The 12,754-nt window shown below is 38.6% G+C and overlaps 1 protein-coding gene across 1 annotated transcript in view; it reads left to right on the top strand.

Annotated features, from left to right (window-relative positions):
• The window catches only part of COL25A1 (collagen type XXV alpha 1 chain), a gene marked incomplete at both ends in the record, with an annotated part of 360,422 nt that overhangs the window by 170,524 nt on the left and 177,144 nt on the right, over positions 1–12,754 (top strand). The window contains 2 exons of the mRNA XM_084251726.1: positions 8,098–8,142; positions 8,947–8,954. Of these exons, the coding sequence (XP_084107852.1) occupies positions 8,098–8,142; positions 8,947–8,954 (53 nt within the window). The remainder of the gene's footprint in view (positions 1–8,097; positions 8,143–8,946; positions 8,955–12,754) is intronic.

Below are 12,754 nucleotides of genomic sequence, written 5' to 3'. Positions count from 1 at the left end.
TCATTTTCAAAACTGTGTGGAGATCACACAAGGAGTGTAAATAAGTGAAATGATGCTGAACAAGGCTGATCCCAGGGCAGACAGGCGATGGGCACTCAGAAATATTCATCCTCCACATTACCCCGTTTCTTAGGTCACAGTATCTGGTGCCCCCCACGCCCCAGCATGACACTGTGGGGCCTTCAGATTCTTTGATCTAGAGGGACACCCTCTTCCTCTCTGGCTTGGGGTTCATCACAGACTCCTTTGGGTTAACTTTCCTCGTTGCCTTTATCCCAGAAGCTTTAAATACTCCTGTTCTAATAGTTTCTGCTTTTTATTATTTTCTGCCACTGGTTTTCAGTGTTAAACAATTTCTGTTATGATTGCTTTTCCTATTACTGATTCATCTATGCAACAGGCATTCTAAATAATTAAGTGACCAGCAGTTTAAAGACATGTGGCTGTTGTGACTTTGCAAAACCTTTAATGAAAACAAATCCCAGTTTCCATGAACCCACTTTTCCCTGAGTTCCCATTATTTGTCAACCTCTGACAGATTAAGAATTAACAGTTTCTGATAGATTAAAATTCACATTGTTTGATATATAGAGTATGAGCATATTTAACCACTGGCATTATTTTTGTCTGAAGTTTAAAAATTCTCTTTATTTTAAAATATCTGTTTACCACTCTACATTCCTTTAGGAACATCAAATCTAGGGGAGTTCATTTCAATGAACCAGTTTTTTTCCTACAAGCTTGGGAAGGACACTTTTTTTCATGCTAATATATTACATTATATATGTAATAACCGCTCCTTCCTTATAGTGCTTATAATCTCACAAAGAAAAACCCCTGCTCTCTGACGTCTTGTAACAACTCTTCTGCAAGTTGAAATAAAAAAAGCTGTCATGACAAATCCCCTGTAGGATCATGGGGTAAAACACTCTAGTAGCATAATAATGAAACACTTTATGTGTGGGAGAAGAATGATAGAAATAACAACTGTGCCCATCAGACTTCATTACAGTCAATGAGCTGCAACACGGGGCTATTTGTCGTCTTGGGCTCTTGCTCTAGAATATTCTATATTATCTAAATATTAAAAACAGCAATAAAGACAGCTCCTCATTTGCAGGAATTCCATTTCTGGAAACAAAGCATCTGCTTAAAACCCAGAAAATGTTTCATGGCACTCAAGTTGGAAATCTTTTCCTGTTATTGTAGAAGTGCAGTCTCTTTCCAGTATGTTCTTGGGAGGGTCTCCAATTGTCTCATAAATACGCTTATTTTCCCTTCATTTTAAAATCTACAAGATCAGTGAATTCTTGGGAAACTTGAAATGCACCCTTTTAACCTAGTTAGAACTGAACTTATATTGAGACCCTTGGGAAGAAGGTTCATTGGCTTCCGTCCCTAAGGGCCTGAGAGCAACCAACTAAAATCAACTCTAATACAGGTGAGGTCGGTAAGTCGAGTCCCCACAGTTTCTGATGTAAGCTACTTGTGATTATTTAAAATGTTTTAACAGATTTTAAAACAGTGTCCAATTTTGGTGCTTTCATGGTGAACATGGTGTGATAACATATTTGTAAAAGTTTGAACCTGTACCTCTAAAACATAAACAGTGTTGTAAATCAGTTACCCCAGTAGACATCATTTAAAAAATATTGTCCACTGTATATGAAAAGATAAAAACATACTTTGCCAGGAGCATGTGACTTAAGACGTAAGAACTCCCACACTAAGTATATTGTGAAATAACTAGCCCACTTTCTTCTAAACCCATCATTTTTCAGCTATTTTGGTTTTTACCCCAAGCAAGTCCTGCATTTTACTCCAAGACCAGTGTCCCACACACCACCACTTAAGTGACTTAAGGTCTCTAATGTTTTCACCTTTCATGAGTCACATTGTTTTATCCTCAATCACAGAACACAATTTCTACACATACTTGATGTTTCATACATCTTACTTGAAAGTGTCAAAAAGTTCCCTGTATTAAAAATAAAAATGTTTATGAAAGGACTATTTATAAAATTAGTTTAAAGATTTGGTATTTTTATTTGATTTTTAAAATCCCCTCTAGGAATATCACAAAACAACTATAATTATGAATCTTAGGGGGCCAAGATGTTGTAGACATTAATAGCCTCATTAAAATGATGATTTGCCCTGTCAGGATATTAAAAGAAAAACCTAGCAACTTCTTTTCGTTATTTATCAGTAAAATCATAATGAGCCATTTTTATTTCTAGACTATTAAGTTTTTAATATTTTTATTTATTCTAATAGCCTGTAAGAATAGAATCCCTGAAACATTTGTTAGTATGTCGCTTTTGTCTTTTAAAAAACGGGAGAAATACTTCTACACCTTTTCAGTTGAGCTCATTGCCTTTAAAGCAAATAAGGTGTATCTGAGTATTACTCTGGTGTGAGAGTTCTGGGAGCTTAGCTATTATAAACTTAAATTATTAGCTATTATTTATTATGATTAACTTTCTTTTATAAATAGACATTCCACAGAGATTGGAAACTTGAGGAAATCTGAAACAAAAAACACACACATAAAACATATCTAAAATAAACCAGCCTGTGTTATGTATAGGGGAGTACTTGCTGACTTAAAATATCTTGGGAAATAAATCTCCTGTATCAAAAATGTTATTTCTTTTAAACATTAACATGATATGGGGTGATGTTGGCATTCATCAAACAACCAGAGGCAATTTACCTTTCAAGGTGAAGTGATAAGACCCATGCCATTTGCTAAAGGTACAGGGATGGGTGAGAGAATCCCTACCCAGGAGCTTTCAGCTTAGTGAGACACTAACAAGTAATAATAATACAGCTGCCTCGGAAGCTGTACTGTTAAAATATGAGGCAGATCATTGATCAAATGAAGCAGCTGGGAAAGTGTGTGCTGGTGGGGCCCGTCTCTCAGTCTACAGTGAAGATGTGGAGAAAAAGGAACCGTCCTTTGCTGTTGGTGGGACTGTAGACTGGTTCAGCTCCCATGGAAAACCGTGTGAAGGTTCCTCAAAACTTTACTATCAGGTCTAGCATGTGATCCAGCAATTTCACTCCTGGTTTTTTGAGGAGAATGCGAAAACAGTCATTTGAATGGATATATGCACCCCTCTGTCCATTGTGGTGCTATTTATAGCAGCCAAGGTATGGAAACAACCTAAGTGCCCAATGACAGATGAGTGGATCAAAAAGATGTGGTACATGTACACATGGTGGAATACTACTCAGCTGTCAAAACAAACTCTTGCCATTTGTGACAACATGGATAAGTCAGAAGGAGAAAGACAAATAACAGATGATTTCACTTGTATGATGTCACTTTTATGATACAGGAATATAGAGAAAAAAAACAAAGGAACAGACAAAACCAAAATAAAATAAACCCCAGAAATATAACTGTAGAATTGAGATTACCAGAGAGTCTAGGTAGAGGTGGGAATGGAGTCGAGGGGAGCGCAGTGGTCTATGGTGGAGGACTATGGGTGCTTGACGATGAATGGATTATGGTGACATACATCTGAAGAGGGGTGGACCTGTACCCCTAAATGATACATAGTATTATAAACCAATGTTAATTCAATCATAAAAGAAGGAAAATTTAAGGGAAAAAAAAGGAAGGAGAATGTGGAGTCAGGAAGTTGTGTGCAACCCTTGACAGGTCATTTTTACCCCCTTCTGGGGTCTCAATTTTACATCTGCAGACATTTCAATTGTTGACTCGGCCAAGAAGCTTTTATTACAAAGGGTTGCAGGTCAGTATGGCAAACTGGAGCCATATGGACGACTCCGCCCTGAAGGCAGGAGGGCTTGGAAACTTTCAGGCCGTTGGCCCACCTGGGCCTTTGGTAGCAGAGACGTGAGCGTGGAGAAAGTAAATTTTACTGAAGAGTCTACTTCTTCCAAACATTTGCCATGGAAGCCTTTTACTTCTAATTGTGGAATGAAAGGCTTTGGTTGACGTTGAAAGAATTTGAGGGATCAAGCAAGCAGGTGGGAGGACTTTGGGGAAGATGCTGAAATTAATCTGTGCCTACTTGTAAAGTTAATCCAGAAGCTCTGAAGGTAAACCTGGTTTAATTTTCTGAAAGTAGCTGCAGGATGGGGGAGGATATTCGGAAAAGATGGTACCCCGTCTCGTCTGTGTCCAGACAGCTTCCTCCCTCCTGAGGGCCTCTGCAGCTGCTGGCCTGTTCCGGGGCTCAGAGTAGTTGGGGCATCCTGGCCTTGCACACACTTCTGTGGGCCTCCCCACCCCAGCACACATCCCCTCCCCAACACAATCTCCTGCTCATTGTCTTAAATGTCCACTTTTTCCTGCCTCTCAAATCCTGGACATGAGAATATTGTTTTTGGAATGTTTACTATTGATGGAGATATTTTATGGTATTTATTCTGACATCCTTCAAGAATCTTTATGCCCCTGGAGATGAAACTTCTGACCAAGAATGTGCAGCTTTTTGTTAGGATGTATCAAATTGTCTAGAAGTCTTACCACTTTTATTGATAAAAATGATAGAAATTAGCATTTAGAAATTAGCATATTGATAAAAATGATAGAAATTAGCATATGGTTTCATATCCTGGCTGCTATTAACAATGCTCAATGAACTTGCGAATACAGGCATCTCTGAGATCCTGACTTAAATTCCTTTGGGCTACTACCTGAAAGTGGTATTTGCTGGGTCATAACACAGTTCTAGTTTTATTTATTTATTTAATTTTAATTTTTTTTTTTTTTAGATTTTATTTATTTATTTATTTATACAAGCACTGGGTACAGTCAGAAGCGTGGGAGGGAGAGAGAATTCACCAGAGCCAGAGCGGGGAGCAGAGCAGGCAGAAGGACCGAAGTGCACTGCTGAGGGGAACAGCGGGCGGCAGGAGAGGTCCGCGCACTATGTGGGATCCTCCTCGGTGGCCGGGGAGCAGCTGGGGATTGAACCGGCTCTGCAGAGGCTGCAGGCAGCTTCGCAACCCAGCGCTCAACCGCTGCGCCACTGGGGAGGCCCTATTTATTTATTTTTTAAGGAAACTATACTTTTTCTATAGTAGCTGCACAATTTATACCCCCCACCTTAAGTATACCAGGGTTCTCTTTTCTCTACACACTTGCCAACACACACACACATACACACACACATACACACACACACCTTTTTTAATATCCATCTTAACAGGGGTGAGGTGACATCTCATGTGGTCAGGTTTGCATTCCCTGAGGATCGGTAATGATGGACACCTTTTCACGTAACTCTTGGACCATCTGTATATCTTCTTTGGAGAAATGCCTATTGAGATCCTTTGACCAATTTTTAAATCAGGTTATTTGGTGGTTTTTTTTTTCTGTTGGGTTGTAGAAATTCCTTATTTTTTGGCTGTTAGCCCCTTATTAGCTGTGTAGGTGCCAATACTTATTGCCATTCCATAGTCTGCCCTTGTTGATGGTTTCCTTTGCTGTGCACAAGCTTTTTAGTTCGATGTCATCCCACCTGTTAATTTTTGCTTTTGTCACCTGTGCTTTTGATGTCCTAGCCAAAGAATCAGTAAGTTCCCCATCAAGAAGCTTCCCCCCTATGTTTTCTCGTGGGTGAGCACTGCACAGAGCAGAGTACACCAGCAGTGTTTGCTCTGGGCCAAAAGACCTGCTTGGCTTAGACATCATGGCAGTGTGATTTGTTGACCTGGAATCTATCTGCACTTGGGGGTTTGTCAATACTGCTCTCGAAAGCACTACCATTAGTGTGACATTGACTAATTTTTATGCCAGACTGATCGTTTACATCATCTTTCAAACTCAGACTCTTTCTGAATGTCACGAATTTCCTCATTGCCAGGAGCAAAGTGGTTTTAGAGTCTCCCTCTGTTTTCTGCAATTCATTCTTTAATTCACAAATTCCCTATGCGTAAAATTTCCCCTCCTCTGTCATTGATAGCTTCTGCTTTTCCTCTTCCCATTCACATCCTTGGACCAAAGGCTTTTGCAGAGTCATGCTTTCCCCCTGAAAGAATTCACTGAGAATTTCTGCTGCAAGAATTTGGCAACTTCAGTGAGGAAGAGTCAGTTTCCAGCTTCTGTACTTGTTTGTACAGTTCATTGCCTCTGGCAGACACTTCATCACTCCACTTGGAATGGAAATGGTCACTATCACTTTCGACTATTGTTAATCTCAATTTTGTCTGGAAAATATCTATAATTTGTCTTTCGTGATTTTCCATCATCTCACTCTGGTGACTTGCCAGCTGTCCATTGTCAAAGTCATCCCATCCAGATTCTTTGAAGAATTATTTTTGCCCTGCAATTCAAAAGCATTATCAAAATGTCTGATCTTCAGAACTTGTGTTTATTCTCTTTGTAAGCAAAATCTTTGTGTCTTTCTGAGTCTTTCATATAATTATTAGTTCATCAAGCCCCATACACGACTCATTCTAGTCTTGTTTCTCACAGTAATTATACCAGTCTCTTCTCAGATCTCGTGTTTTCTTTGCATATCCATGTGTATTATTTTCATCTTCTTTGCCTTATGTGATTTGTAATCCCTTCTGTGTGGACTGCAGACTTTAAAGAGATAGTAGTTCCTGAATATGTCTTAGTTTGATTTTATAATAGGAAAAAAAATCTGATTCAGAACCTTAAGGACATACATCAGAATATGTCCATTTGTATCTGAATATCTATGTTGTTAAAGGTATATTTTTAGACCTATTATACATCTGCTGTGTTTATATAGAATTTTCTTTCTAGAATTTCGCTAGAATTTTCTCTAGAATTTTCCTGCTCTCATCTAGTTAAGGAAACCTTGAAAATTAGGGCTGAGAATGTTGTTTGTTTATTCTAGAATGCAGAAAGAAATCTAAAAGTTCTAAGGACAATTTTGGACTCTCCTGCAAAGCCACAACTCCTAATTTTTCAGTTGATTTCATTCCTTGATTGTTTATATTCTCTTACTGAACACAGATGGCCACACTTGTTCTGTGTGAGGATTTGAGGGGAAACTAATGACCCACTAATGTTATTATTTCTCAAGATGGTGTTTCCATGTGGAAGCGGTAGCTCAGGATGGTTCTGAGGGTCAGCTAGATGCTGAGGCCCCTGAGGCACATCACTTGAACTTTGTAGAGCTTGGAAGTCACAGTCTACCTTAGTAGATCATTCTTTACAACCAGGCAGTTCTTTATTTTCCTTGGCCTCTTTCTTCCAACTACTATTATAGACTGCAGTTCTCATCATGGACTGATTATTCTCTTCTATTGGCCTGAACATAATTCGGTGCAGCTCTTCCTACCCAAGGAAATAAAGGCAGAAATTATAGAATTGAGAATAATGACTTGAAAGCTATGAATGACAAGCGTCATCTGCTGTCTTGTATTAACTATCTTGGTGGTCTTTATAGGCAACTCACTGAAAAATATTTTTTTTCCACTGTTAAAACGGAGACTTTTCACATCATGAAGACCAACTAAAACATCATGAGCTTGCCCATTCGAAAAATGAGACCTACAATTCCTACCAAAGCACTCTTCAGTGAAAAGGGTTGTGATTTTAATTCAGCTGGTTCTCACTGAGAGAAGTTTCACACCATGAAAATTCACATTCAATAAATATTTGTAAGGATTATTTCCATAAGTAATGTATGTATTTAACTGCCAACAAAATATTTTTAAGAAAATCCCAATGGGCTTGGATAAAGAGAAAAGTATAGCCCTTTGTACTCAATACTTTTCATCATTAATATGCTGAAATGTATGGGAAAGAACTTTTCCTAAGAAGTATGAAATCTCAGCACCACTAATTTTTATCGCAAAGCCTTTTTTTATTGATACTGTCCAGGCAGGATGAATGAAAATTCTGTGTCCAGCGTTCCAGTGACTCGAGGTGACTCACTGTCCAGGCAGCTTTGGGGGCTGCTTTTGGGGGCTCAGGTGGGGGGCACACAAGACTGTGCTGACCCTTGCAAACATCTGGTCCCTTTCTTGATCTTGTTCCTTAAAATCAATAATAGAAAATATAGAAATTATTTACTAGGCATTTTGGAAGCAGCAAAGAAAGTTAAACGGCATTAAAAATTTATTTTCTTTGTATTGCAGGTCCTCCAGGGAAACGAGGAAAGAGGGGCCGAAGAGGAGAGTCTGGTAAGTTGCTCTTTCAGCTGCTCAGTGTCACTCATGTCCTGGTTATGTCCCTGCATCTGTTCCTCCTAATTAATGATTATGATGTCTCGCTGGTGGGTGTGCAGGAGTGCACTGTGTGTGCCCCAGCTTACACCTCTGCTGGAGCCTGGAATGTATCTTTTAAGGTTTCTAAAAATAATTACATGTATGGAGGTGACTGGTATAGAACATTGTGTAGTTTAAGGGGTTCACACCTCTTCAGATTTATGTGTTAACACACCAAGCCACCCCAGTGCCCCAATAATCCTTCACCATAATCCATTGGGTCTCTTTGCTCCCCACCCCTGCTCCTTGGATAGCCTCAATTCTAAAAAAAAGTGTTTAGAACCAATAATGGGTACATTCCTGATAAATGTTTTACCAAATTCTAGAAAGTGATGTGTCAATTGTCTCTCACTGGTCTCTCATAAATGACCAAAGATTATTCCAATTTATATTGTATCTAAATTTTAGGTTTATCAATTAGACAATCTTTACTTAAGGTCTGTGAAGCTCTCGGTAATTCACAAACAGGCCTCAGGGAATCAGAACATTCCTCAAAATTTTATGTAAAATTTTGTGTGTACATAGATGTACGTGTATTTTTCTCTTCTGGTCTCAGGGGGTCCACGACCTGAAAAAGGATTAAGAATCAGTGAATTGTAAATGACTTCTGTGTTCCTTGTATTCTGCTGATTCTTATAATGATGCTTTATTGTTTTATTTTGTGTTCACTCATCCATTTCTCCCTTTTTTCTTACTCTTTCCACCCCTCTCCTGCCTCAGGTCCTCCTGTAAGTACATTTGCTGAATTCTGCCTCTTCCGCCTTACTCAGGATCACGTATGTTAAAACTTGATTGAAACATTTACCTATAGTCTCTATTTCAATGAGAAAAACATGTCTCACCTTTTAAGAGTACTTGACTTTGGGAAACTTTTGTAAGTACACCACTTTGTGTTCATGTGATAGGTTGCAGTGCAATAAGTGTTTAAACAAACACCTTTTATTTTAAATACCACAAATGCATTACTTTCACAGGCCTTGGGGAATGACTTATGAAGCTCCTGATTTGAAATGCTTTTCCTGGAATTCTGAGATTTCTTGTGCAAGCAAATCTCCAAGCTATTTCTTGCTTCTTTTGTCATCTCTTTAAACTTGCATCTGAAATATTTGTATTTGCCGCTTCACCAAATATAGATGGCAACAGGATCATGGAAATGACACCCCTGTGGGCTTGGCTGGCATCATCTCTGTAGGCAGCCCTCCCTTTGAAGTCCCCTGGAGTTCTGCCTGCATCAAGTGCACTAGCTGAGGCCCATGGAGAGTTGCCCTTTTTTTTTCCCCTTCCCGTGAGTGGGTCATAGCCACAGCATTCCAGTCTGCTTTGCACTCACAGGAACAGATTATCTTGTCAGCTTTGAGCTAGATGTGTTTTTGAGTAATATCCTGGCTATCTGTTGTCTGACCCCAGCGATTGCACTGCACCCTGTATGTTTTCGGTAGCAATGATCATTGGCCTTGAGGTATTTCCTCATCCCCAATAGCCAGCCTGCTCCAAGGTTCAGAGACGCCGCACTGGCAGCTTATCTAAGAGGCAGCGTGGTCCAGGGAGAGGGGCTTAACATAGCCTCGTTTAGTTTATTCACAGGAAGCATTGGCTTCCAAATATCTTTTCCAGTCTTCCTGCCACGTTCAAGGATGGAACATAAATCATGTTAGAAATGAATTTGCTTCTGTAACTGACTTGCTGCTCTTACTTAATGCTAGGCAGATGGCATGCCCCAGGTCTCGGAATCTTATTCTTTGGCTTCGTGTTTAAGCCTGTCTTTAAAACTAGAAATAAACTATGATTACCTGGAGGAGACTACAGTGATTACAGCCGGAATAGAGTGTTCAAGGCTTCTTTTTGTGGATGAAAGTGTTAGGCAAGCCAAGAGGTAGTTAACTCCCATTTCTGCCTCATTGAGACGTTCCAGATTCTTGTGCTTCCTTGCTGGTCCTTCACCAACCTAGGCAGCCATATCTAATGCCTGCCTTTGGGGGGTCATATATGAGTGTAGGTTTCCTACCTAAAGGTTTCGATTCTTTTTCCTTTTGTATTATGGTAAGAGAACTAATATGCTTGAAGCCCCAGTTTAAGGCTGGCCATATTCTAAACTCTTTGCACCCATACTTTGCTCACAGCAGCCCTATGTGATTGATTGCTCTTTCCCTTGTTCCAAAAGGGGGCTCCTAACCCTTAGTTATCAGCAGTGGCTCCAGAGGTTTGCAAAGGTAGAATTTATTTGCATATGTTTAATTTAAGCCCTTTCCACTTACTGTGTTATCCTTAACATGATTCACTTCATATGAGTTTGGGAGGCCATGGGTCACAGCCTATGCCCTGATAAAAATAACTACATATAAATAAAGCAAGACAAAAAAATGTGAAATTGCCAATCTGTAAACAGACATTAATGCTCCCTTATCTCAACTGCCTTTTAAAGAAGTTGTAATGTGCTTAGCAGACTGTTATCAAATCTTGGAAATAAGGTGTAATTGTGAGTTTTCAAACCAGCTGAAAGATGGTTCAAGTTGTTTACATTTGATAATGAACATCCATTGATTTTGAAAATAGAAAAAAAAATTATATTGTTCATGCTACCTTTACTGATATGAAGGAGTCTTATACTAGTATGTACAATCCTGTGTCCTGGGTAAAGCACCTTAAAATGAAACCCTCTTGAGTCTGCAGTAAGTACTTGCCTTTTATCAAATACTGCCTCAGGGTATAAGTGGCTTGATAGAATATTTTCATTTTATCCCCTGCATCTCAATAAAAATGAATGAAAAGTGGCATCATTATAATTAAACAGATTTAACAGTGATATTTTTTAGATGCAATATCCAGTTATTGGCAATTTTAACTTGAATGGACCATACTCTTCCTATTTTTAGCACCATTGAAATTTATGTACATTTTTCCTTCCACTACTTTCCCCATGAAATGAAATCTGAAAGTTTTATAATCTTATTTTTAGAGAAATCTGATTTTCCTGATTTTGTATATTAAAGGAAATTATTTAACTGTCTCCACAAATATGGATTGGATAAAATATGTAAGTTCTTGCTGTTATTTTAGTGGCAGTTATCCTTGCCTGCTTTTTGCAAAGTGTAAAACTCAAAGGTGTCCTAAGTTAAATTGTCTTGCTTCTGGTAAACCTGGTCACTACATCAGTATTGCCTAACTCCCTTGAACATCTTCGTAACCGTGAGTTTTTGTGGTCCAGTGTCTTCATGTGTAGGAATGAAGGTGGAGTATGAACTGGTGTCCTGATCTCATTTTCCTCTCATTCACTCTCACTTTGTTTTGAAATGCACATAAACAGTATAAAAGGTAGCATTAGGTCACTCATTAAAACAGACAAATGAAAGATCGGTTGGCCCCAGGGACACAGGCAGTTCTCTTTTGCTGTGAAATCACCTTTCCTTATCATCTGCCTCAAGTAAGTTTTAAAAAATGCTTACTGATAAGAGGTACAGGTCTTCCATTTGCATCTTCATTTGATCTATTTTGGGAAATTCGGACATACCACATAGAATTACGTGTGGCTAACGTGTTACTCTTGTCAGTTCTGGATTTTGCTTATTGAGATCCTTTTTGATTGAAAAATTTGTAATATAACTTGGCTTAGATCCTGCATATCAATTTACTCTTTACCAAGCTGGTCAGTTTATTACTCAATCTTAGACATTTATTCAAAAAGTGTTTGCTACCTTAAGTTTGTTATAAAAGGTTGCAAAGGAGCAATTTTATGACAGTGGATGTAATTTATTTTTCTGTGACTATTAGTCCCTTTTTTCTACTTTCTCATAAAGGTAATGTGTATTAAAACTTTGCTGTAAAGGAATCCACATATGTGCTGTGAGTGCCTGGCTCAAAGATCACAAATGTATTTGCTGAAATGATTTACCTAGCAATTGTGACTCCAGAGAGCATAAAATTGTTCCTTCCACCTCTGGTATCTCAAGAAATGCTTTAATGTTGTAATAAGAAGCAAAGAGTTTGATCAAAACTTATAAAATGACTTCAGGTTTTTCGAATGTAGCAAATTTTGTACTAGTTTTGACCTTTCAAAGAATCATTTCATCCCAAAAGGAGGTGCCAGTCTAATATTCACAGGTAACATAATCAAACAAGTTCTGTAATTGTGGCCAGAACAGACTCAGGAGACCTGTTTTCTCTGCTTTTTATTTATATCCGTCTATCAAGTACTAGAATTGTACTTGACTGACAGAGATATGATGTTATTGTTGTAGCATAGAATCCTCTGAGGTGGGAAATTTGATGCTGTTGTGAGCCTATTCTGATCCATCCACCTTCAGAAATCGTCAGCTGGATTTGAACCCCACAATCTTGTTGACAGATGAATGAAGCAGTCGTAGCCAAGTTAAGCTTGCAAGGCTATTTCTGCCAATGTGGTAGATGAATTAGGAGAAGAAATCTCTGTAGAACTTTCAGCTGAGAAACTCTGATAGCTGAACTTCACATTGAAAAAACAACATGACTTTTTAGTGAAAGTAAATCTTTTCCAGATATACTAGTAACTACC

This window comes from Talpa europaea, assembly GCF_964194135.1.
Source record: "Talpa europaea genome assembly, chromosome: 13".
Classification (NCBI taxonomy): Eukaryota; Metazoa; Chordata; class Mammalia; order Eulipotyphla; family Talpidae; genus Talpa; species Talpa europaea.
This window is presented reverse-complemented; position numbering and strand designations above follow the sequence as displayed.